We start from the raw sequence: 27,450 nt of genomic DNA on the forward strand, positions 1-27,450 counted from the left end.
GAATGAGAAGATAGGGGGGCACAGACCTGACCTGTATGAGAGGATAGGGGGGGGCACAGACCTGACCTGAATGAGAGAATAAGGTGGGCACAGACCTGACCTGTATGAGAGGATAGGGGGGGCACAGACCTGACCTGTATGAGAGGATAGGGGGGGCACAGACCTGACCTGTATGAGAGGATAGGGGGGGCACAGACCTGACCTGAATGAGAGAATAAGGTGGGCACAGACCTGACCTGTATGAGAGGATAGGGGGGGCACAGATCTGACCTGTATGAGAGGATAGGGGGGGCACAGACCTGACCTGAATGAGAAGATAGGGGGGGCACAGACCTGACCTGTATGAGAGGATAGGGGGGGCACAGACCTGACCGGTATGAGAGGATAGGGGGGGCACAGACCTGACCTGAATGAGAAGATAGGGGGGGCACAGACCTGACCTGAATGAGAAGATAGGGGGGCACAGACCTGGCCTGTATGAGAGGATAGGGGGGGCACAGACCTGACCTGAATGAGAGGATAAGGGGGGCACAGACCTGACCTGAATGAGTATAAGGTGGGCACAGACCTGACCTGTATGAGAGGATAGGGGGGGCACAGACCTGACCTGTATGAGAGGATAGGGGGGGCACAGACCTGACCTGAATGAGAAGATAGGGGGGGCACAGACCTGACCTGTATGAGAGGATAGGGGGGGCACAGACCTGACCGGTATGAGAGGATAAGGGGGGTATAGAGCTTCCCTGTCTGGGGGTAGAGGGAGACACATCTCTGACCTAAGCCAGGGAGTGGCACCATACACCATACAGAGAATGAGGGGTGCACTCAGATGATGAGACTGGGGGGAGGGGGCTTCCTGCACCAGAGGTACACAGCATATCATGTCCTGGCACTGGGGGGTGGTACACGGTATACCATGCCCTGGCACTGGGGGGTGGTACACGTATATCATGCCCTGGCACTGGGGGTGGGGGGTACACAGCATATCATGTCCTGGCACTGCGGGGTGGTACACGGTATATCATGTCCTGGCACTGGGGGGTGGTACACGGTATATCATGTCCTGGCACTGGGGGGTGGTACACGGTATATCATGTCCTGGCACTGGGGAGTGGTACACGGTATATCATGTCCTGGCACTGGGGGGGGGGGGGGGGGGTGGTACACGGTATATCATGTCCTGGCACTGGGGGGTGGTACACGGCATATCATGCCCTGGCACTGGGGGTACACAGCATATCATGCCATGGCACTGGGGGTACACAGCATATCATGTCCTGGCACTGGGGGGTGGTACACGGTATATCATGTCCTGGCACTGCGGGGTGGTACACGGTATATCATGTCCTGGCACTGGGGGGTGGTACACGGTATATCATGTCCTGGCACTGGGGGGTGGTACACGGTATATCATGTCCTGGCACTGGGGGGGGGTACACAGCATATTATGCCCTGGCACTGGGGGTACACAGCATATTATGCCCTGGCACTGGGGGGGCACAGTGTATGGAGCTCTCTCATACGGGATAATATGGGGGGGGGGAGGGGGCATCAACGGGCTCTAAGGAGACATTTGGGACAAGATCCGGCGATCCCTGCCCCCTCCCCGCACCATCTGAGCATGCGCAGCCCCCGGCGCAGGCGCAGTGACGCCCGTTAGGCCCCGATCTGCTCCTCCCGGTACCGGCGGTAACACCGGACATGACCGTCCCCGGCCGCCTCCTCCGGGTGTAGTGTCCGGAGACCTCCATCACCTGCGGTTATATCTATCCGTCATTACCTCACAGCACATGGCCTCACCCGGGGGGCCACCCGGGGCCCCTGTACCGGTAAGATGTCTGCTGGGGGTGTATATCTCATGTCTGTCTGTCGTACATAGTATACATAGTTCTAGATCTCTTATACATCTGATATCTATATATCTCATAGAGATATATATATATATATATATATATATATATATATATACATATATAACATGGTTGCCAACTCTCCCGGAACGTCCGGGAGACTCCCGGAATACTGGGAAATCTCCCGGACTCCCGAGAGAGTACTCTAAAATCCCGAATTTCTATGCCCTTGCGCCGCGGAGTCCTGGATCCAAACTGCGCATGCGCATACGGCGGTAACGGCGTGATGACGTCATCGGCGTGATGACGTCATCGGCGTGATGACGCGCGCGCGTGCCCTCTTCCCCATAACACCATCGCGGAGCACGGAGCTCCCACGCCCATGCCCTCTGGAGACAATATATGCTGGAGTGGAGAGTGGAGACCGGAAACCAAGTGAGGACTCTAAGCAAGGCATACAAACAGGCAATTAGAGAAATATTTATTAAAGTTTTATAGTGCTTCAAACTGAGTTACCTGCCACCATATATAATTATACTTTATTTCAGTGAGGGGAGAGAGAGGGGGGACCTTTATTACAGAGAGGGGGGGAGAGAGAGGGGCCTTTATTAAAGAGATTGGGGCCTGTCTTGCAGAGAGGGAGGGTTTTTATTACAGAGGGGAGAGAAAGGGGGGCTTTTATTACAGAAAGTGGAGAGAGGGGCCTTTATTATAGATAGGGAAGAGAGGAGGGGGCCTTTATTATACAGAGGAGAGAGAGAGAGGAGCCTTTATTACAGAGGGGTGGGGAGAGAGGCGGGCATTTATTGCAAAAATCAGAGAGAGAAATAGAGATTGGCCTTTATTACAGAGTGGTGGTAGAGAATAATACAGTAGGGCAATGTATCCATGATTGTGATAGACATTAAACTATCCTATATATGGAGAAAAACTAAAGGATCAGATAGGGTCTGAGGTTGTTGAGACTAAAACTGTGCAGAGTAGATGGGCCGTGTGGTTATTATCTGCCATCATATTATATTTGCGTCTGTCTATAGAACGATATTTCAGTGTAATAAATAAACACCTTTTTCAGTCTCATAAATATTGCTGTAATTTTAAGTCTGCCAATTGCAATACAATTTTGTTCTGTTTGCTAAATCTTATAAAGGACTTTTCTCAATTTACTTCAATGTAGTTATAATTTTTACTATTTACATTATATAAATTGCAACAGAAAGACCATAGGAATGCATCGCCAATTGAAATTAATTGAAAAATGCCCCATTGAATAAATGAAATCATTTAAAACAAATTAAAGGGGAGAGTGTCACTATGTTGGTTACTCACAGGAGAGAACAACTTGGCTGGGGTAGCTACAAAAGCACACCATGGGGTATATTTAGTAAATGGCTGGTTTGGAAAATTGGAGTTGTTGCCTATAGCAACCAATCATATTCTAGTTATCATTTATTTAGTACACTTTGAAAAATGACAGCTAGAATCTAAATGGTTGCTATAGGCAACATCTCCACTTTTTCAAACCCGCAGCTTAGTAAATCTAGCCTCATGTCTGGCTAATCTACTTTACTCCAGGGGGCACAGCTGAAGTTGATGAGCTGAAGAAGGTAAAATTCTGAGTGACTGAGCCGAAAGCCTAAATGTCACAAAGTATAAAGCATGAGACTGCAAATGCTTCAGGAAATGCAATTTTATAAATTTCAGAGCAGTGGAGAGTTAACCGAGGAGACTGCAAAGATAATCGTCCTGAGTCATACGGAAATTAGTTTACTATTTTGCACATATGTTAAATACTGGCTGTTTTTTCATGTAGCACACAAATACTTGATTGCTCTCTTTATACACTGAAATTTAAATTTGATCTAGAACATGCCCTACCGCAACTATAAATCTGTCCCCATATTTTCAATTTACCTCCTCCTCCAATGCAACATGGTTTTGCCCAGGTGAAAAGTTACTCCTTTTAATGCTTTACTCTCCTTAATGACTCAGCCGGACATTGCTGTGATGACCGGTGGCACATGACAGTCAATTGAATCTCACCCTGAGACTATGATTAAGAAAACCTGCAGAGAAAGTCAATACTCATTCAGTAATTCAGTATTACAATAGTTTGTGTATGTTGCATTCTTGCCCTCTTTATATTTCTATTATGGCCCCCGTTGTGAAATAACGCAGTTGCCTCATTTCGTTTTGGGTTAGTGGGCACAATATGACGCGATTCTGTGGGCAGCATGCAGTAGAACAGGCTGCAGATCTTTTTTTCATTTAAGCAAACCTCACTAGGGATAATTAAATTAATATATATATGTAGAGCCGTAGGTGATATGGAGACACAGGTTTTTTGGACTTATAACCCCCTTCTCCAGTCATATCTATTTTTTCAAAACATCCCTAAGGGTAAATAATTACTAAGTAGTCCCCCGCCTTGCTTACCACTGACCCTGGCTGTGGCACCCCTGTGAGATTGCTGATGCACCCCATGTCAGTGTGTAACCGGTGAGTGATGTATAATTTTTTGCTCTGTTCTGAAATATAATATTTGTGCCACTCCTTTATAGATTCTGCATTTGCACTTGGACAGCATTCTGCGTCAGATATCAGTACATCTGGGCCTTACCTGCCAACCAGGAGAAGGTAAGAGTTACATTTTTATTTTGCACATACACAATTTGCTTTAAGTGATGTATAATTTTTTGCTCTGTTCTGAAATATAATATTTGTCCCACTCCTTTATAGATTCTGCATTTGCACTTGGACAGCATTCAGCGTCAGATATCAGTACATCTGGGCCTTACCTGCCAACCAGGAGAAGGTAAGAGTTACATTTTTATTTTGCACATACACAATTTGCTTTAAGTGATGTATAATTTTTTGCTCTGTTCTGAAATATAATATTTGTCCCACTCCTTTATAGATTCTGCATTTGCACTTGGACAGCATTCAGCGTCAGATATCAGTACATCTGGGCCTTACCTGCCAACCAGGAGAAGGTAAGAGTTACATTTTTATTTTGCACATACACAATTTGCTTTAAGTGATGTATAATTTTTTGCTCTGTTCTGAAATATAATATTTGTCCCACTCCTTTATAGATTCTGCATTTGCACTTGGACAGCATTCAGCGTCAGATATCAGTACATCTGGGCCTTACCTGCCAACCAGGAGAAGGTAAGAGTTACTTTTTTATTTTGCACATACACAATTTGCTTTGTAAGCTGTTCCAATGGTGGAAGACACTTTAGTCTAGGGGTCGGCAACCCTTGGCGTTCAGCGCCCTGCATTGTAGCACATTGAGCGGCTATCAATGCAGCACATCTCCAAAACACTGAACTGTTGCACATTTTCTGTGTTATATGACCTGGGGGCATTACTGTGGAATAATATGAACATGATGTACAACTATATGGTATGTTATGAATTGTGGCAACAACTATTTGCCATAATAATAACTTGGATTCTACTATGAGGCATGATTTGTGGGCACAACTGAGGCATAATATGATTTGTGAACACAACTGTGAGGCATATACCCTGAATTGGGGGCACTGCTCTGTGGCATAACTGGTGGCACTACTGTGTGGCATAATATGAATTTAATTAAAATATTATGTGTTCTTGATTGTAGTAGATATTTTATAAAGTACAGGCAATAAGCTTATTCTCAAAGTTTTTCCATATCCATATGAAGCTTAACCTCCACATTTCCCCGAATACCAAAACACTAATTTATCTACTTTTACGTATTTTGCAGAAGACTAACTGTAAAAAAAATTAAAAATCAAAGGGACGGATCTGTTCCCTAAGAATATATAGCAAATTGGATATTTAAAAAAAACTTCAGAATGGATATTCGGAATTACTTTGGCAAACCAGGTGTAAAGCAATCACAACCCCTTGTACCCCAACCAAGTGCGGAAAGTGAAACTATGGTCGTAGCACTTGATTCACCTGAATGTGTACTAGACAGCCATGATGACAGCAATTATCCCAGCACAAGTTCCTATAGGTGTGAGGAGGATGACCAGGCAGAGCCTTGCTCTGGTAACCAAGAGGAACAAGATGAAACACAAAGTGTGCCTGCCAAAAAAAAAAAATACTATTGTGAATTTACACCGCGAGTAACAAAAACATATCCAGTGTTAAAGAAATCCACACGTGGAAAGAATTTCGCTTACTGCACTGTCTGTAAAAGTGATTTTGATATAAAGCACGGTGGTGTGAATGACTGTAAACGCCATATTGAAGGTTCAAAACACCAAAAAATATCAGAAGCTTTGGAAACAAGCAAAAAAATGGATACCTACTTCCATACTTCACATGATGAAAATGCAGTAATTCGTGCGGAAATGCTTTTTACTGGATTTCTTATCGAGCACAATATCCCTATTTCAGCATCTGATCATGTAGGAAAATTGATGAGAGCTATGATGCCAAATTCAAGTGAGGCTGCTGTGCAAAAATATGGTTGCGGTCGAACCAAATCTTCTGCAATTATTAATCATGCTCTCGCTCCACACTGTACCCAACCGGTCATAGAAGCATTAAAGCATTTAAAATTTACATTGGCACTAGATGGTGGAAATGATTCAGAGGAGAAATTATTTCCTATATTGGTCTCCTATATGGACATTGATGGAAAGATAAAGCCGAAGCTTTTAGATCTTATTGTCTGTAACAACGCCACGAGCATTAATATTTTTAACGCAGTTGATGAGGTGTTTCAAAGTCATCTTATTCCATGGACAAACTGCATTGGTGTGTGTTTGGATAATGCCTCTGTTAACATGGGAAGACTCAGGTCTGTAAAGACTTTAATTCAAGGGAAGAATCCTTCAGTCTTTACAGAAGGTTGCCCGTGTCATCTGGTGCACCTAGCTGCAAGGAAAGGAAACAATGCCCTTTCATTTGATGCTGATGCTTTCCTCTACAAACTAACCAGTTACTTCAGGTTCAGTGCAAAAAGAGTTCAAGCTCTAAAAGATATGAGTGAGTTTGTGGAAGTCCAGTATTCGAAAATACTGAAACATGGGGTAACCAGGTGGCTCAGTATGCATCCCTGCATTGAGAGAGTGCTTAAAATGTTTCCTGCTCTGAAATCATTTTTCCAATCTGAAGACTGTGAGAAGAATGCAAGAAGCAGAGCTCTCTGTGAAACGTTTGAGGATGCAACAACAGAGTTGTACATTTTGTTCCTTCACTCAGTGCTTGGTTCATTTAATGAAACCAATATTGTTCTTCAGTATCGTGCTCCTTTTATCCACAAATTGCACGAGTGCTTACTGGATTTATACAGATTATTGTTGCTGAAGTTGGTCAAACCAAACATAATTAAAGGCGCTGACACTTTTGAAAGACTTCTGGCCATAGATTTTGGGGACCCAGACATGCAAATGGGGGACAGAGAATTATTTATTGGCTTTACCACTAGAAACTACATAAGGACCTGTGCTTCTCTAGAGCCAACAGCAGTGAGAAGGTTTTTTCAGGAAGTTAAAGAATTTTATTGTTCTGCTCTAGCATATATGAAAAATAAGTTTCCCTTTAGTGACGATGTAGTAAAGGCAATGAAAGTTTTTAACTACAGAAAACGCATGGAAGCCGACTTTGAAGATATTGAATTACTGGCACAACGTTTCCCACAAGTGATAGATATTTCAATGATCCCAAAGTTGCATGAAGAATTTTCAGAATTCCGTGTTTTTGACTTGCCTGAGTCCTCTTTAAACAAATGCACAGATGATGGTGTGGAAAGAGTGGACTGTATTTGGCATGAACTAAGTATGGTCACTCATCCAGCAACAGGGAACCCAAAGTTTCCATTATTATCAAATATGGCAAAATCACTTCTAGTCCTCCCTCACAGCAATGCCGAAATTGAACGCGTGTTCAGCATGGTCCGCAAAGTGAAGACTGAGCTCAGGGGACAATTGTCTACAGAGGGAACTTTAAAAAGTCTCCTACAATGCAAAATTAATTTGTTTACAGACATTAACTGTCACCAGTTTAAACCCTCCCCAGAGCTTTTGTGTAAAGCAAAGTCTGCTGCTTATCAATTGAGGAAATCAAGTGAACTGAGAAAATCTGTGGTTTTGTGTGTTTTTGCTTGAGTTTCATGTTCATTATTGTGATGTTTTATGAGCTGGCACTTTATACAACATTGTTTACTTGGATATAGTTTACATAGTGAAGCTTGGTTATATTTTTGTATTGTGTAATTTTTGGATATATCATAGATATAAATCTGTTGAACAGCGCTATGTTAGCGTTTTGTTAACTTTAGTAATTGTAATGTTCTATTGTTGAAGCCATAATTTAATTTATTTATTATAAAGTTAATAACTTATTGTTGATTATTTATATATAATTCTGTTGATAAAGTTTGCGTTACTTATTATAATGTTTATTTAATGCTTAAAACATGTTGGTTTTCATATTAAAAATCTTTCTCTTTGGAAATGAGCAAGTCATTACTTTGTCACCTATACATAAACACATTATGATTACATGCTGATCAAACTACTACAGGTTGAGCTGTTTTCGCCCAGTGGGCGGAGCTGGTCACGCCCAGTGGGCGGAGCTGGTCACGCCAGTGGGCGGAGCTGGTCACGCCCAGTGGGCGGAGCTGGTCACGCCCAGTGGGCGGAGCTGGTCACGCCCACAATGGTTTTTACAATCTCCCTGAAATGAATTTTCAAAAGTTGGCAAGTATGATATATAATCTGTGTGTGTGAGATAGATATATATATATATATATATATATATATATATATATATATATATATGCACACACACGTATTCTATCATATCAATTTATCTCATGATACATATGTATTCATATATCTCATATTTATGTATATAGATAGATATATAATCTATCTTCTGTCATATATCTATGTCATGATTGTCCAGTGTTTCCCTGAATGGTGGTCACTATGTCCTTGGTATTAATGTATATTGTATCCTTTGTGCTGGTATTAATGGTCGTAGCGCCCGAGCCGTCCCCTGTGTGCTCAGGAAGTCTCATTCTCTTATTACAGGACTAATTGTACTTAGGGGCCTATTTCCCATGATCTCGCCCCGTATCACAGCGATGACAGAGGACTTAACGGACCAATTTACTATTAGTCCTGTGGGGGCAGCGCGTCTAGTAGGCGGCTGTCCCGGGGCTGACTCTGTACTAAGGAAAACTATGCGCAAAGGTCAATTCCGCTAATTAACAGCCGTCTCGCATATTGTAATGCTTGATAAGTAGGATCTTTAATTCTAAATTTATCTCCGTTGCTCTTGACCGGGCACAAAGTTCTCAGAGCAATCTGTAGCCGTCCATCCATCCTGAACCACAATAAATAATTGAATGACCTCTCTGGAGTTCTGCATAGCGCCTTCTCTCCTATGGAAAGCAGTCTCCCTCCTCCAGATCACTTTGTTTTTACGCGCTCTCCTGCCACTTGTGCTACGTTACTTTTCTGGCTGACGTATCATCAGGCAGAATTGTTTATTATGTTACCCTGGGGTTCGTCCCGGAGCTGCTCTGTCATGTCTAAGGCCAATGAAATTAAACTTGCCTGATGATAGGAATACATTGCTGAACAGCAGTGACTGAACCTATAGATGGGATGTTGCCTTGTGGGTGGGATCTTTCATGGTGTACGGTCATCGGCCGAATGCGCCAGCTGGGCTTTATGCCATCTGGTCGATCGGTGCCGAGTCCAGTTTTTACACCCACATGGGTGTGTAATGTTAATGGACACGGTGGGCTCACTTGGTACTTAGGACAAGCGGCTGAATCTGCAACTTTGCAATGCAGGTATAGCCCTTAAATTGGATTCATTATGGCTTATTTTCTCTGTTCCTGTTAATAATTTATTACATAGTCTTTCTTTCCAACTGTTCCTGTTTACTCTCACAACTGCTGATTATTTATTTTTATTTTTTTATGGCAACTGCTTCTGAACATGTGCATGTCGTCTTCTCACAAATAAAAGTGAAGTAAATTTAAATATGGATTCTATGGAATTTCAGAAGAAGCCTGGCAAAAAGGGGCAATCGCCCACGCAGTGTCCCCCATCCCTACAGGAAGTAAAGAAGAGAGGCCACAAAATGAGGAAGACCCCAGAGAGAGAGATTTGTGAACAACTAGAGGGACTGGTAAGAAGAACCTATTTCTCTGTTTCCTGAAGCCCCATTACCTGAATCCCAGTGCCCCATTCATCATATCTCGGATCTGCAACCTGTCCTGACATGTCGCCCCTCTCTCTCTCTCTCTCTCTTGCAGCGTCTAAATAGACAGTCGCCGGTGGAAGGAACGGGGCTGGTTTATGATGACCGAATGACGGAGTCTTTCTGCCTATGGGATGAAAAGTAATTTAACAGTCTTGTTCTGTTAACCCCCGGAGTTGTTGCTGTTATTACCATTTATTTATATAGCGCCACTGATTCCGCAGCGCTGTATATAGAACTCACTCACATCAGTCCCTGCCCCATTGGAACTTACAGTCTAAATTCCCTAACACACACACACACAGACAGAGACTAGGGTCAATTTGTTAGCAGCCAATTAACCTACCAGTATGTTTTTTGGAGTGTGGGAGGAAACAGGAGCACCTGGAGGAAACCCACGCAAACACGGGGAGAACATACAAACTCCACACAGATAAGACCATGGTCGGGAATTGAACTCATCACCCAAGTGCAGTAAGGCAGAAGTGCTAACCACTGATCCACCGTGTTGCCCACTTTGCTTCTCTTTCCGAGTTATTAATGGGACTCCTGTTTCCCTACTAGCACGTGTGCTAATATTTGTAATCTTGCTTTCAGTGTATTTGGTCATATTAGCCACACTCCATGGATAACACGTTGGTATCATTTCGGATTTTTCATGTTCCCATGGTATCATTGTGAACCCAAGCAAGTCTAATTCATATGTGATAATACCCTCATGCAGATGTGATGCTATTGGAGGGCAAGTACATTCCAAAGGGTCTAACAGTATCACGGGAGGCAATTGCAAACTTCTTAAGCTTACTCAGAGCCTTTGTAACATACAACTGAGTCTATGGATACCTCTGTTCTAAGCGCAATACATTTTTTGAGGTCCATTTGGAAAGAGGGGGCTGAACCGCTAACAACGTTTTCTCTTTCTCCAGATTCCCAGAGTCGCCCGCTCGTCTCCTGGCTGTGAAGGAGAAGCTGGCAGAGTATGGGCTGCTGGATCGCTGTGAGCCAGTGTTGGTAAGTGCGGAAGGAGCAAGGGGGGGGGGGTGTAAATTGTTAGGAGTTTGGGGTTGATAGAGGGTCCTAACGGTGACGATTTCTGCAGGCAAGAAAAGCTTCGGAGGAAGAAGTCCTGCTTGTTCACAGGTATGTGATTAGAGGTAGGGCCCCCAAATGTGCCCATGTTTGAGGTCATAGGAGTGGATTGTTTTATATTTCTTTCCATTTTCAGTCCTGAGTTTCTGGAGCTGATGAAATCCACTCAGACTATGACAGTAGAGGAGCTTAGGACACTATCTGAACGCTACGACTCTGTCTTCCTGCACCCTGTGAGTTTAAAGCTCCCTCCCCACCATAACTTTTCTTCTAATTCCTCCCCTGATAATAAATAATCATCAACATCCTATACCTGGCTCGCCTTTGACCTAGGAATGTCAAACTGTCTTTTTGGGGGGCTGGCGTTGCCCTCTTTGTCTTTCGTTGCTGCTCTTTTCCACTCCTCAGACTCTCCATTACCTGTGCCCCCTTCTAGAGTGTTGCGTATCAAACTAATACTTTTTTTTATATTATTATTTTGCATTTCAACTTGTTGTATAATTGCGTGTTTTATCACTAGTGCAATATAGAAAGGTCAGGAATGAATACCATAAAATGGATGCTTCCGCTGTTCATAGGCAACAAGGGAAATGTAAGAAATTATTTTTAGGGTCAGAGTTCAGAAAGAATAATGGTCACTATTGATCCATGTTTCTATCTGCACCTGTTGGGGTATTTGGAACACGCGAGTGTCCTGGAGATGTCTAGAGAGTTTAATAGCGGCAACTTCTAAGTAGAATAAGTATATGAAATGATGTTCAATAGAGAAACCTTAACGTTTTGGCTTTACTCCCATAACCTGTCTCCTCCGTTGCACCGTAGATGTTGTTCAGTACGTCCTGTCTGGCAACTGGTTCTGTACTGCAGTTGGTGGATAAGGTGGTGAGGGGGCAAGTCCGCAATGGATTGGCAGTGGTGAGGTAAGTAACCTGCTTTATTGCATGTGTAACCAGGAAGCATTGTTAGTGTAATATGTGATGTGTTCCTCTATCTTTTATACCCCGACATTATAATCATCATCACTATTTATTTATATAGCGCCACTAATTCCGCAGCGCTGTACAGAGAACTCACTCACATCAGTCCCTGCTCCATTGGAGCTTACAGTCTAAATCCCCTAACACACACACACACACACACAGACACATACATACACACATACACACACACACACAGACCGAGAGAGACTAAGGGCAATTTAAGAGCAGCCAATTAACCTACCAGTATGTTTTTGGAGTCTGGGAGGAAACCGGAGCACCCGGAGGAAACCCACGCAAACACGGGGATAACATACAAACTCCACACAGATAAGGCCATGGAATCGAACTCGTGACCCCAGTGCTCTGAGGCAGAAGTGCTAACCACTGAGCCACCATGCTGCCCACATTATAAGAGAGAAAGCACCCTCTAATGCAACATTATAATGGATATAAATAGTCCCCTCTGAATTCTGTGACCTGTTTGATGACAGATCGCCTCAATGACTTAATATCCCTTTAATTATATTATCCCACATATTATTACCATATTCAAAAGTCTACAGTTACATAATCTTGATTGGGAGGTACTTGGTATGTTATATGTGTCTAATAATGAACCTATTGGCAGGCCACCCGGACACCACGCTCATACAGACCGGATGAACGGATACTGCATGTTCAACCATCTGGCCATCGCCGCCAGATACGCCCAGCGCATGCACGGCGTTAAACGGTAAGTTTTAGCGCGATACGGTTTATCGCCCCCGCTGCTCAACGCTAATTAATTCTGTACATTTTCTTCTTCAGGGTGCTCATCGTGGACTGGGACATACATCACGGGCAGGGGACACAGTTCATATTTGAGCATGACCCAAGGTGTGTAATAATATTTACATGGGTGACCTAGAATTGTTCAGTCTTGACCACGGGCCGGCAAAGGTTCTCTCAGTTAAGACTGTGACTTTTCTGCTGATAATAGTTCCTAGGGGGGATTTCTGTTATTTAATATTGGAGATCAGCCCCTGATTTCTATGCAATAGTTTCTGTTTATTGTATTGCAATCTGTGTATATTTCGGTTTACTCTGCACAGCAGTTGGGTCTCAATTGGTCACATATCTTGTTCTCTGCGCTCAGTAAGACCACCTAATGTATAGACCGTTCTCTTCCCTTATTAATGACAATACAGCGAACTATTGTACTGTAATATAAAAAATCAACGAGGAGCCGCTGAGACTGATGTATACGTAATGTAGGGAGGATTATTTCACTATAAAGCCGTACAAATTAATTTTTACACAAAATTAAGTAACATTCCTTTCTAAAAGCTATAATAAACAGAAGTATAAATGATTCACTCTTGTGTCCCTTTTTAAAGGGTGTTTCCAAATCTTTTTCGATCCACCCCTTCAACATCATCACCATTTATTTATATAGCGCCACTAATTCCGCAGCGCTGTACAGAGAACTTGCTCACATCAGTCCCTGCCCCATTGGAGCTTACAGTCTAAATTCCCTAACACACACACAGACAGAGAGAGAGACTAGGGTCAATTTAATAGCAGCCAATTAACCTACCAGTATGTTTTTGGAGTGTGGGAGGAAACAGGAGCGCCCAGAGGAAACCCACGCAAACACGGGGAGAACATACAAACTCCACACAGATAAGGCCATGGTCGGGAATTGAACTCATGACCGCAGTGCTGTGAGGCAGAAGTGCTAACCACTAGGCCACTGTGCTGCCCTTTAAATGAACCACAAAGATACAAGGAAAACGTAGTACATTGATGTCTGTCCAGAGCTCTACAAGAACAGCGTGGGCCAGCTCAGCAATTTGTAAGGGGTTGTCAAAAAGTAGATAACCCCTTTTAAATGTTGCGTAAGCCGCTAATGTATCTTGTTTTGTGCGGCTTGTCCTGGATTTAGTTGAGAGCTGCCCCTGCGAATCGGTTATTTAAAACCCACCTGCACACATTGGAGGCAATACCTGTGTTACCTCTCCATTTACTGCGAAGCAGTGACCTCACTAAGGCACCTTGAGAGTAGTGCGGAACGCAGGCTCGCGTGACTTGATAGGCTGCGTTCTAATGAGCTCAGACCACAGAGCTGCTGTCTGTACGGTGTGTTAGCGGCAGGTGTAAATTGGGGGCTGGAGGGGCTGCTTTCGGTCTCTTATTGAGGAGGCAGCTCCAGAATCGCACAAGATTGCTCTTTAATTAGCTTCTCCTCTCTTTCCAGCGTTCTGTATTTCTCTATCCACCGTTACGAAAATGGGCGTTTTTGGCCCCACCTTGTGGAGTCCTCCAGCGCAGCTGTGGGAAAAGAACGCGGTGAACGCTATAATATAAATGTGCCGTGGAATAAGGTAGGAATTGTAGAGAAATGCCGGGTCCATATTCTGCATGCGCTCCGGTGACTGGCCTTACCATCTCCCCCGAGGGCTCGGATCAGATACATTTCCTTTCCAGGTTCTCGGCCTTTGAGGTTTCAGTGACCGCGGCACTTCCCTGCTGTTTTATTTAAGGACTGGTGTCTGGTCGGCCTCTGGAACAAGCTTGTCTCCTTTCATTGTCTCGCTGGGTGGTGGGAGAGATGACCAGACTCCTTGTCATGTGACTGACGCCATCTTGTAACCATAACCTCTGTTTGCCCCACAGACAGGAATGAGCGATGCAGATTACATCACAGCATTCCTCCATCTTCTCTTACCCGTCTCCTATGAGGTAAAGCACAATATTCTCTGTCTCTTCCTACACTTGTCTCCTCTGATTTCCACATAAACAAATCTTTATTTTAATGTAATGTTTGTTTTATTTGTAGTTCCAGCCACAGCTCGTTTTAGTAGCAGCTGGATTTGACTCAGTGGTGGGAGATCCAAAGGTAATTTAACTTGGAGGGGACTGTGTGTGTGTGTGTGGTGGGAGATCCAAAGGTAATTTAACTTGGAGGGGACCGAGTGTGTGTGTGTGAGGACTGGAGGTTACAGGCTGTGTGTGTATAGGGGGGGACTGGAGGTTACAGGCTGTGTGTGTATAGGGGGGGACTGGAGGTTACAGGCTGTGTGTGTATAGGGGGGGACTGGAGGTTACAGGCTGTGTGTGTATAGGGGGGGACTGGAGGTTACAGGCTGTGTGTGTGTATAGGGGGGGATTGGAGGGGACAGGCTGTGTGTGTGTATAGGGGGGGATTGGAGGGGACAGGCTGTGTTTGTGTATAGGGGGGGACTGGAGGGGACAGGCTGTGTGTGTATAGGGGGGACTGGAGGCTACAGGCTGTGTGTGTATAGGGGGGGACTGGCGGGGACAGGCTGTGTGTGTATAGGGGGGGACTGGAGGGGACAGACGGTGTGTGTATATAGGGGGAACTGGAGGGAACAGACTGTATGTATGTATGTATGTGTATATATATATATATATATATATATATATATATATATATATATATATATATATATATATATATATATATATATATATATATATATGGGGGGACTGGAGGGGGACAGGCTTTGTGTGTATAGTGGGGACTGGAGGGAACAGACTGTGTGTATATATAGGGGGGGGACAGGCTGTGTGTGTATAGTGGGGGACTGGAGGGGACAGGCTGTGTATGTATAGGGGGGGACTGGAGGGGACAGGCTGTGTGTGTAGAGGATGGAAGAGGCGTGTGGCGAGAGAAGTGACTAAGATTATGCTTATTCTACTTATGCGCTATACTTATTGCCTCACAGGGAGAAATGTCCGCTTCCCCAGCATGCTTTGCGCATCTTACTCACTTGCTGATGTCATTGGCTGAAGGAAGACTTGTGCTGTCCCTGGAGGTGAGCGGAATTGAGGATCACATGATTTATCTGTGTCAGTCTGATGTCTACACGTTGGGTCATTACTTAAACAGTGGAGGCAGCAGTTGTGTTAGGATGTAGCCTATTCATTCACTAGGAATCGGTGCGACTTGAATTTTTTTTCGGCCTTATGAGTATTGGCCATAAAGTGCCTCAGTGATGTCGTTGATTCTTATTGAGTAGATAAGCTGCGTGTTTTGTGAATCTTAGTTAAGCCTACAAAAAGGCCTCTTCCACCTCTTGGGTGACTACAGAAATGGTGATCCGCTTACCCGGTGTTTTGGGTGTGAGGACTTATTTGCCTCTTCCTTACAGGGAGGGTACAACATGCGCTCGCTGGCAGAGGGAGTCTGTGCGTCCCTGAAAATCCTGCTCGGAGACCCGTGTCCAACTTTGCACCAGCCTTTTACCCCCTGTGAGAGGTAAGAACTTCACTAAAAACCTGCAATGGGTGTCGCTCAAACTGGCAGCAGACATTTTGGGGTAGATTTACTAAACCTTCCCAATAGGAAAAGTGGAGGTGTTGCCCATATCAACCAATGAGATTCCAGCTATCACTTTCTAGACTGTACTGGATAAAGTAGAGCTAGAATCTGATTGGTTGATATGGGCGACACTTCCACTTTTACGTTTGAAAAAGTTTAGTAGGTCTTCCCTATAGGGGGGACTTTAATTGGCTGCTTTACTGCCGAAAGAAACGCGGCCTGCGCACTATTACAGTTTATACGGCAATCATTAATGCTGGTTTTTGCTCAGCAGCTGCAAGCAGGAATCAGTGTTAAAATGACCATATTAACGGAAATAGATTTAGCGCCGTGTTATTTGCTGCAAAATTGAATTCCCCCAATAGTCTTTGATGCAAAGATCACTTTTGTTCAGGGTGTGATTGTGATTTTTGGGCCGATTCGGCTGTCAGAGTGGCTGTTAGAGATTGCAACTTGCCATTCAATCAATAAAAAAGAGAAGATTACTGCTTTTGAATTCATTGTTTAGATAGAGGACCGTTAATGGTACCATACAATGTAGCCGCAACGTAGGTTGAACCTGTTTGTCTTGAGTTGGGTCATGAAGACCTGAAGGCCGGGCAGAGGGCCTGTTTTGATTGTCAACGTTCCTAATCTGCCCCATCGTTTGCATTTTCGCAGTGCTCTCGATTCCATCTCTAGCGCCATCTCCATACACAGGAAGTTCTGGAGGAGTCTGCAAGATCAGGGTGAGTTTCCTTCGATTTAATGGAGATCTCCACCCTTCGTACATTAGAAATCCCCTTTGACAGCTTCTTTTCTAATATGGCTACTGTACGTCTCTGAACTTAAAATCTGTGATAGTGTATTGTGTAATATGTGTGCAAGATGTTATCGTTTGGTATCTCTCGGCATATCTCCCAACGGAGCCATCTTTGACATTACAGCCCAAATTGTTGGACTACAAGGCGCAGCTTATTCATGTAACCCCTAGCTTCTATTTTACCCATTTACACCTTAAAGAAACTATATCCCAAAAGTGACCTTGGCCTATAAAAACTACACAATTATTGTTAATGATGATAACGATGGTGGTATGTTCTACAATGCTAAGTGGTTATTTCTTTTCCAGCTGAGATTACATCCTCGTATATATACCATAGACACAATCGCCCAAACACACCAACCACTTTACACAGCCTTCCACTATATCTGTGGATCCTAGTAACGACGCTACAAATATTTGTGCGTCATCGCTGGTAACCTGAAGTACTTTTTCTTAGATTTCCCTTTAAACCGTGAGCTTGGAGAGGACTCGCTAAATACAGAGGATAAAGATGATCCGTCTCGTCCCAAGGAGTTGGCAGAGAACCATCTGGAGGTCATCCTGGACACGGTGATGCAGGAGGTGATGAGGACGTTACCGGAGCAGCGCACCGGTTTGGTGTACGACGAGCAGATGATGAACCATTACAACATGTGGGACAGGTGAGGGTACAAGATGCTGTAGGTACAATTGGGACGTCTATTCTTCCTTCTCTGATCATTCTCGGTTGTCTCCTCAGCGGCCACCCGGAGGTCCCACAAAGGATTGCTCGGATATTTCAGCAGCACAAAGAGATGGGGCTGTTGGATCGTTGCACTCGTCTCCCCCACCTCCTGGCAACGAACGAGGAGCTACAGATGTGTCATAGGTGTGTAACTACAGCCAATCGGTAAGGCAGGTTTACACCTCTCTGGTGCTAGAAGGGTTCAGCTAGAGTCCTGCCGAAGAGTTTAGATGATCTGCACGGTGATCTACAGACAAGAGTAACCGTATCAGGAAGACTTGTAGAGGGGGGTTTCCACACCACGCCGCCAGTGGGCGTGACCAACATGCATGGGGGCGTGGCTATATTATTAGACAGTGCTTGGCTGCTCTCCAACTCTTCCTATCCCCATAATATACATGGGCAATGCTGCGTGCACTACTGTACAAGCAGAGCCGTGTTAAGTGGGGGCAGGGACCAGCCACCTCAATTATACAGTGCCCCAGACATGGAGGGGGGTTTCCAGGCACTAGAAATACCCCCCAACTCGGTTTGCCTATGCGTATTGGAAAACCTGATCCATTGTACTGATAAGCAGTGGTAAGTTTGTTTCTATATGATCCCCACAGTCTTTCCTACATTAAGAAGATTGAACAATGTTCTCGTATGAAACCGAGGGACCTGCACAGACTGGGGTCGGAGTATAACTCCATTTACGTCAACAACAAGTCCTACAACAGCGCCTGCCTGGCCGCGGGTTCCACGTTTAGTGTGGTGGAGGCGGTACTCAAGGGGAAGGTAAGATTCAGACACTACGGGGCCGATGTTTGGAAGCAAGTTGTGTTTTAAAAAAGAGTGCGGAACTTAAGTGTAGTTCCGACCGTGTTCAAATACAAGCGGATCGCAAGATTCTATTCTAAAATAAATGAACAACTATTAACCATATAATCATTAATATAAATATGGATCTTCAAAGATTTTTTTGTGGCACATATATGAGTAGTTTTTAATACAAAGACTATGCCGTGTCGGTCATCACTATCAGTTGGCACTTACACTAGCCCGGTAGCTGGGGCAAATAGTACGGCTGAAACCAAGCGTGTATACAAGTACCTAGAACTTGAATCTCCCTCGTTTGGGTTGGGACGGCCTCTGCTCGCCCTTATTGTAGATCGCCTACGTCAGTCCTCCCCTCAAGTCATAGGCAGTCATAAGTATCGTTTGCGTTTGGACGTCCGTTGAATGCGATTGCGTTCACTGGCGTGAGGTCGTGGTTCTGAGCATGTGCTGACCTGTTTTACACTCTGTAGCTGCGCTATGCAAATGGTCGGAACAACCAAACATGAATCGGCCCTATGTGCGGGAGACCACAATGCCCCTTCTACCTCAAGCACATAAGGCATTGTACACATGGGTGCATATGATACCCCCCCCCCATCTCAACTCTCTGTTAAGAACACTTGGGGGTATATTTTCTAAACTGCTGGATTGAAAAAGTAGAGATGTTGCCTGTAGCAACCAATCAGATTCTAGCTGTCATTTTGTAGAGTGTACTACATAAATGATAACTAGAATCTGATTGGTTGCTATAGGCAACATCTCCACTTTCTCAATCCAGCAGTTTAGTAAATCTAGCCCTTGGAGTGAATTCTGTGCGGATCATGAATGTATCGTTTCCTATTGTCTTGCATTCATAATTCATCCTCCATTCACTCCGGACATATACTGAATTTCGGCACATTCTTCATAGGGTGCAATGGGCCCAATATGAAGTGCCAAGCCGTGAACTCAGTTGAAATGGACGTACGGTAGCTGTACGAGAGCATGCTATGATGTCTTTTCATCAGTATTACTGTTTCTTGTCCGGTCTCTCGCTCACCTTCTCTTTTCGCTAAGCCTTCCTCTCAACATGACTTATTCCTCTTTATCTCATCACTTATTTTTCTTTTGTCTTCAGGTACAAAATGGAGTCTGTATTGTTCGGCCGCCAGGTCACCATGCAGAGCAAGATGCCGCCTGCGGTTTTTGTTTCTTTAACAACGTAGCTCTGGCTGCGAGATTTGCCCAAAGTCTGCAGAGCCCGTCCGAACCTCGGTTAAGGTAAAGGCTGGAGAGACAGTTAAACAATGTCGTGTTTGGTGTATGGAGTCCATGACCTGCGTCCAAGACTGGACCTTCATCTCTCTAGTCTCATGCTTCTCGCATCTCTGCTTTCAGGGTGATGATCTTGGATTGGGATGTTCACCACGGCAACGGAACTCAACATATGTTCCAGGAGGATGCCAGGTAACGAGCACGTCTGTGTGTGCGAGCATCCATGCCTACGTGCCTTTGCCGACTCTCCTATTTCCTTTACTAGTGTGCTGTATGTGTCCATCCATCGTTACGACAACGGTCTCTTCTTCCCGTCTTCCGAAGACGCCGCGCATGACAAAGTTGGCAGTGGCCCCGGAGAGGGGTTCAATGTGAACATCCCCTGGAATGGGGGCAAGATGGGGAACATAGAGTACTTACTGGCCTTTCACAGAATTGTGATGCCAATTGCTTATGAGGTAAGGGACGGGGGGGAGGGCAGAATTGGGGAAAGGGACGGGGGGGGGAGAGCAGAAGTGGGGAATGGGGGGGGGGCAGAAGTTGGGGATAGACAGAAGATCGAGTATTCACACAAGGGCGCTTATTAACGAGTGTGTTGACCGCTGCCTTGATTGTCTCTCAGTTTAACCCACAACTGGTTTTGGTATCGGCTGGTTTTGACGCCGCGCGGGGTGACCCCCTCGGAGGCTGCCGCGTCAGTCCAGAAGGCTATGCCCACATGACGCACCTTCTGATGGGCTTGGCAGGAGGCAAGGTGGTTATAGTGCTGGAAGTAAGTGTCTTAGGGCTCGGGCCTCATTCTTTAATATTTGTTCTTAAACTTAATATACCTGAAATGTGTAATATATATATATTCTATTGTTTTGTGTTTGACATTCACTACATTATGTTGGGTGTAGTACCGCCTTAAAGCCAGCAGGGTGTGCTAATGTTTCATCGGGTTAAGTCATTGTAAAAATGCCACACCTGTCCCTTGCTGATAGGTTCACTGTAACTGGATTGTATTGTACTAGGAATGTATTAGTAGTTGTTCTAAATTAGTCTTTGTCTGTTCTTCTGTCACCTTTTAGTTCTTTAATGAGCCGGGTAAACTGTACACTAGTCTCTGTATTGCTACATAAGGATTATAGGAAGGAGCGGAGTCTTCTGCCTTATTGTAGCATTATTTTAGGTATCCTCGCTCGTTACTCTCCCGCTTGGGGTGTTTGGTTGTCTAGTGGGGTCTGGTCTAGAGCTGTCTGTATTTTGTGGCATCTTGTTTGCCTCCAGTCTTACCGCTGTCTGTCCCGTTCCAGGGTGGATACAACCTGACCTCTATTTCTGAATCCATGTCTATGTGTACCCGAACACTGCTGGGAGACCCACTTCCCTTCCTGCCCGACTTGCATGCCCCTCGCCCTGCCGCCCTACGTTCAATCTCCGACGTACTAGGTGTACATCACAAATATTGGCGTAGCCTGAGGATAGATGGTGAGTGTCTGGTGGATTGGGAAGGTGTTTTTAATAGGACTTCTCGGTTATATTTGTAATTTTATCTCAACAGTTGGGCCTACTCCACCCTCCAAGGCGCCAAAGGAGGTCTCCCCCTGGAAGATGCAACCGAGTAAGAACGAGATCCTTGAGACGGCTTCACCTGCGCCCCAGCTCATAAGTCTCTCGCCTGGGGAGACATCCGTATGCTCACAATCTCCCCAAGAAACAAGTTTCAGTGAACCGGAAGCAAAGGATGACGATTTGACCCCGCTGACACCTGATCCTGAAGAACTGGAGCAACGTCCATCGTCTCCAACCATGACGAATGAGACTGCAGATGATGGATCTCCAAGGCCATCCACGATGCAATCTGTAGAGGAACTTATGGAGAACACACCACTGGAGAACATGGAATCCAGGGACAATGTGGCTGAGTTTCCTTCACAGAGAACTATTGTAGATGAGGAGAAACCAGCCGAGGAGAGCCTGGATGTGAAGCTAGTGGGTGAGGGAGCTTCCCTCTGTCTTTATCCACATAGACTAGAAAAGAAAGATGAGTTAGTTGTTGAAGAGTTTACTGTGGACCAAACCACACAACACGAGCAAGTCCATGATGGAGACTCGCTGGAGTTGGTTATTGAGCTCCAGGTTTCAGACAAAACCCCGGAGAAGCACAGGGTGGAGAGCTCGGTGGAGGAACTTCTAAGAGACTTGAAGTTGGGAGATGATAGAAAGAGCTTGGACAGCAACCCCTCTGAGCCCGTTGGTGGAGCCAGAAAGAAAACGTTTTCCCCGCTTGGGACGAAGGCGAAGGGTGCGGAGGTAGAGACTGCAGTGAGTGTTACAAGTGTTTGTGTGGGATCTGGAATGTTTATAACGCCATGTTTAGCACCAGGGAACATAGATTTAAGTCCTGCCCTCGTGACTGTAACCGGCTGTCGCTGACGACACAGAAGTGGGTGTACAAGAAACCTAGTTAGTGGGGAGTCGTAGAGAGAAGGACAATGCTGAGGTTGGAGCCCCTCCTGCACTACAGATATATATGATCTATAGTCATGATAATCATCTATTGCAGCTTGTATCAGATCTCTGTCATAAGTGATCATATGTTGTGCAATGCAGAAGAGTTTTAGACCAGTTTCTAGATGAGGTCCCCCAGTACACTTAATTTATTAACTTTTTTTTTAAAAAAAAGTAAGTGCTTTAAAAAAAGGATGTGGAGCAGCCGGCTGGAGGCGGGATGGTAGAGGCCGGCGGAAGGGGGCAGAGACTGCGCAGAAGAGGCTGGCGGGAAGGGGAGGCTGCGCGGGAGAGGCCGGCTGGAGGGGGAGGAGAGCGTTGGCTGCGCGGGAGAGGCCGGCTGGAGGTGGGGGAGAGCGTTGGCTGCGCGGGAGAGGCCGGCTGGAGGTGGGGGAGAGCGTTGGCTGCGCGGGAGAGGCCGGCTGGAGGTGGGGGAGAGCGGAGGCTGGCTGGAGGGAGAGGCTAGCTGGAGGTGGGGGAGAGCGCAGGCTGCGCAGGAGAGGCCGGTTGTAGGGGTAGCGGAGGATGCGCGGTAATGACTGGAGGGAAGCGGGTGAGGCCGGGTGATACAAAGTTGCTGGTATAAGTAGGTGTCTCACTATAGCGCCCCCTGTCTCTCTCTACAGTCTGTGAATAAGTGGCTGTACCAGGATGTGCTGTCAGAAGCCGGCGGTGGTGATGACACGATGGACAAGACCACATCCCCGGATCTCTGTGTGAGTTACTCTACTGCTTAGTTATTAGTACAGACCTGACAGCTGGCGAAGGACTCTGCCTTCAGCATCGTTCTTTGGGGGCTGATAACAGATAATAACAGCTTACACTCAGCTCCGCGGTAACTGTTTATACACCAGGCATCTAAACTCATTTCATGGGAACATAAACATATAATGGTGATTATAAGATAGCGGTGTCGTATACACTCATCACATCACATACGTAAACTTATTGACATCCGCTGTGCAGTTATTAATGGAGTACTGTCCTCCGAGTTCTATGACTGTTCTTGGGAATGCTGCTCCCTATTTATGAAATGTATTTATATTAATGTAAATACACAGACCTTGTACTCCACACAGTAAATATAATGTTCTGCACATTATATTATTATATTGAATTTGCAGAGTTCATAGTCTTGAATCAAGTTATTTGCAATATTGCTATTTATAATGTCGCTGCCGCTTATACGTCTTAGTTCTTGTTTCCAGGGGGAGTTATTCACCGTCACACCTCTGCCCTGGTGTCCGCACTTGGATTCGGTGTGTGAGCTGCCCTCTAGTGGAATGGACGTGACACAGCCGTGCGCTGAGTGCGGAACAAGCGTAGAGAACTGGATGTGTCTCACGTGTTTCCAGGTGAGCGGCCCTCCCGGCTGCCGTCAGGCCAGGGTATCTCGCCGCGCGCTCTAACCGTCCTCTCCCTGTCTCGCAGGTCCTGTGTGGGAGGTATGTCTCTCAGCATATGATGTGTCATGGAGTCTCACGCGGACATAACCTTGTTCTCAGCTTCTCGGACCTCTCCGTGTGGTGCTACAGCTGTGACGCTTACATTCATCACGAGGTAGAGTATTTTATAACCCCTTCCCAGGGGGCCCAGAGAGCCCACTTTTTGGGTATTCCATCACATTTTCAGTTCTGTCTCTGCTTATTTGTTGAGTACCTCTACCAGTAATGTTCCTCCGTGTTAATGTGTGCCTGTCGGGTACAAGGGGATGTGCCGCCATTTTGGCATTTGAATTAATACAGCCAGTGGCGTCTGTCTGTCAGTGGCGTCTGTCTGTCAGTGGCGTCTGTCTGTCAGTGGCGTCTGTCTGTCAGTGGCGTCTGTCTGTCAGTGGCGTCTGTCTGTCAGTGACGTCTGTCTGTCAGTGACGTCTGTCTGTCAGTGACGTCTGTCTGTCAGTGACGTCTGTCTGTCAGTGACGTCTGTCTGTCAGTGACGTCTGTCTGTCAGTGACGTCTGTCTGTCAGTGACGTCTGTCTGTCAGTGACGTCTGTCTGTCAGTGACGTCTGTCCGTCAGTGACGTCACTGATTGCTAGTGACGTTCATAAGCTGCACTCATTCAGTGCCTCGATGATGTAACTGATATAAGAAGCCACAAACATATATTTGTTCATCAGGCTTAAGCATGAAATTAATAAAAAAAAATACTATTGCACCTAATAATAGTTCAGCTTCCGTCATAAAAAGTGTAAGTAACCAGGGTCAAACAAGACGGGGCAACAACGGCTGATACCAGACTTCACAGGCGTGGAGGGGAGAAATATTCCTTTTGTGTATGTGTGACAAGTGCAAGAAAATAAATGCGTTACTCAAACCATAGGTATAATTCCGGGGGTCGCGGCCTAGGTGCTCCGCTCTCGTCGCTGCAGTCAGCAGGGTTCGTTATGCCCTGTAACGGAGCACGAGAAGGACGCACGTATGAACTGGTCATAATTATATTCTGTGTAGAGAAGAATTGTGTTCTGCTCACCCCTTCTCTAAGCTTTGTGGGCCCCTTCAGAATGTGCCAGGGGCCCCACAAGTCGCTAGATCCGCATACGGCTCACGCATAGAGAGGGGGGAGGGGGTTGGGGGCGATTTTGTGGGGACATTTCTCATTCACATAAACGCCGCCTATCAATGAAGTAGGAATCACTGAGACACTTTGTACCTCGCTTGTGCCACTCGCAGCAACTCCTCTTTGTGTTTGTATCACACAGGTTCTGATTCCAGCCAAACAATCCGCCTACTACTCCAAGTTCGGCGAGGACATGCCTGGCGCCTAGTCGTCCTGACTGGCGGCCTTGGGGGTCCACACGCAGTGCCCACCTCTTGGGGTGTGACCATAACTGGAGAGGTTTGGGAGATCCGACTTCCCTGCACTGTACGGAGCTTCTGCTGGGGTCTCCGATCTTGGAATTGTGTATATAATGTATATAACAGACTGCACCTATATATACATTGCATAGTGCCTTGTTCAGTATGCAGAAATAAATGGTGTTTCGCCATGGCCTCCATTTTCCCGGGATCCAGGAATCGGGCTACTTTACAAACACTTTCCTGGACATATGGGATAAGTTGGGAATATGGAATTTAGCTCACAGCTCCTTCCAAAATCACTTTACTGTGTCTGTTCCCCACAATTCATTCCTCTCATTCATCATCGCATACACAGTCACCCATCTGTTCTGTGTTTCGTTGCTGATGTTATCTCTCCACTGTCCATCCGTGTGGTATACAGGGGGTTAAAGAGCTGGTGTGTGTCTTGAGGTCATATATAATATTACATCACGGATTTACTATACATCGTGCAAACATGCTTTGAAGACAACACAACCAGCGGACACATAAGTGTGAAGGTGAAAATCACATTATCCGGATTCCTGAGAAGCGGACAGTATACAATGTATCAGGATTGTTGGATTGCCACGAGCGCTCACATCACATACATACGTTGCATGGACATATTGCATGATCACAGAACATGCGCTTTTCACCATGTGCCCGTGAGGCTGAAACCTTCTAGACGTCTGTCGTTGCACTATAAAATGTTCTCAAAAAAAGGTGATGAATAGTTTTGTAGCCATTCCTACTGGTGTGAGCTCCGAGACCATAAAGGCCGGGCACAATTTTATTTAAGTGCGTCTGTTGCTTATAAACGGTGGTGGCTGCTGCGTTCTAGGCCGGACTAGTTGTTGTTAATGAGAGCGCAGCCTGGTAGCTGATTAGGAAACGGGGACGTCGCTGAGGCACAACGTAATGTTGTCGGTTCCTAGTTGTAGGCTGTAACTTCGTGACTATTGGTCTAGTCTACAATGGAGCTGCTCAAACGCAGTATTCAAGAGTTACCAACAGGTTATGTTTTCAGGATTTCTGTCTGTAGAAACAATTTGGATAATAACTGACCCAGCCAAAGAGAGAACCTCACCTGTGTGTGATGAAAGAAATTCTGTATTAGGTGCAATTGGATTTGGCGTTCAGAAAGTTTTTTGGGCAATCGACCTGGCAAGATACCAATATGGTAATCGAATTTGCGTATTGGTGTGACCTCTTGTGGCACGGGCAGCCCCGAAGTTGAACGACCGGTGTCCCAGCTATATATACTAAATACAGTGGCTGCGTAGACCCCACCAAAGTACTGTTAATTTAAAGGGAGAAGATGTTGTACTCGTAGTGTTTGATAACTCGGGGCATCGTGCGTTGAGTACATTACATACTTTGTCCAGTGCCTTCGCTGCTGGGGTTTGATGGTGTCATATTTTTATTGATTTATAGAACCATTAACGTTCTGGGTAACATTGTTCTAGAAGGATATTGGCTTTAGTGCAGAGCATAAGTTTTTAACATTTATTTATATGGTACCAGCTGCAACACTGTACAAATGGAAATGAACGCCATAATGAAACAACAGTCAAGCTCCCCGCTTGACTGTCGGATGTGTAGTATTACACGTTACACCCTGTTGTTGCTGTAGTCCTGGCTCGCCACTCCATGAGCTTCCTGGAAAAATCACTGCTGGAAGCTCACATTTTGCACTTTTGTAAACAACTTCTGTTTTTTCCAAAACACTCTTTCGGGGAGGGATGGTTGGTTATTGCGTTGAATGGAGACCTTGCTTACACAATAGGAAGCACACACCTACTCGGATACCGTTTATTAAAGAGCCACATTAAAAATAATACATATGACTTGGGTATAATTCAACTGCATTTTAATTATTTATGTGTTAAGATACAAAGTATCTGCTTTTAGTTTTATGATATTGGACTTTATTAATTATAAGTAATTATACTTTTGGGTTACACGTATCAATTATTTATGTAACAATTTATTTTATTTATCCTTAAATAAATTATCGCCTGAATTTATTTATTTAATTACTGTTATTTATTTGTTAAGACCTTGA

General features: G+C 45.2%; 1 protein-coding gene across 3 annotated transcripts; it reads left to right on the top strand.

Annotated features, from left to right (window-relative positions):
- Positions 1–1,617: 1,617 nt before the first annotated feature.
- On the top strand, positions 1,618–26,171 carry HDAC6 (histone deacetylase 6). 3 transcript variants are annotated; one of them, XM_075185608.1, is made up of 28 exons: positions 1,618–1,829; positions 9,839–10,001; positions 10,129–10,214; positions 11,000–11,084; positions 11,173–11,213; positions 11,299–11,395; positions 11,985–12,082; positions 12,771–12,875; positions 12,950–13,018; positions 14,379–14,505; positions 14,798–14,863; positions 14,961–15,020; positions 15,871–15,960; positions 16,297–16,403; positions 17,127–17,194; positions 17,729–17,933; positions 18,011–18,139; positions 18,604–18,772; positions 19,932–20,074; positions 20,192–20,260; positions 20,334–20,526; positions 20,691–20,840; positions 21,364–21,538; positions 21,612–22,375; positions 23,188–23,277; positions 23,770–23,916; positions 23,993–24,121; positions 25,265–26,171. In XM_075185608.1, the coding sequence occupies exons 2-28, from the start codon at positions 9,855–9,857 to the stop codon at positions 25,328–25,330; spliced, it is 3,675 nt and encodes a 1,224-aa protein (XP_075041709.1). In that variant the 5' UTR covers positions 1,618–1,829; positions 9,839–9,854; the 3' UTR covers positions 25,331–26,171. The 3 variants fall into 3 exon arrangements, with proteins under 3 accessions (XP_075041709.1, XP_075041708.1, XP_075041707.1); XM_075185607.1 differs by having other exon boundaries at positions 9,876–10,001; positions 21,612–22,363; XM_075185606.1 differs by having other exon boundaries at positions 1,619–1,829; positions 9,876–10,001.
- Positions 26,172–27,450: the final 1,279 nt, after the last annotated feature.

The sequence above is a fragment of the Mixophyes fleayi genome, chromosome 9, assembly GCF_038048845.1.
Source record: "Mixophyes fleayi isolate aMixFle1 chromosome 9, aMixFle1.hap1, whole genome shotgun sequence".
Taxonomy (NCBI): Eukaryota; Metazoa; Chordata; class Amphibia; order Anura; family Limnodynastidae; genus Mixophyes; species Mixophyes fleayi.

Coding starts and splice junctions, on each gene's coding strand:
- HDAC6 (XM_075185606.1), top strand. CDS start 1,791: ATGGCCTCACCCGGGGGGCCACCCGGGGCCCCTGTACCG. Junction 17,195..17,728: donor GAGGAGTCTGCAAGATCAGG/GTGAGTTTCCTT, acceptor ACTTTTTCTTAG/ATTTCCCTTTAAACCGTGAG. Junction 20,075..20,191: donor CCGTCCGAACCTCGGTTAAG/GTAAAGGCTGGA, acceptor CTCTGCTTTCAG/GGTGATGATCTTGGATTGGG.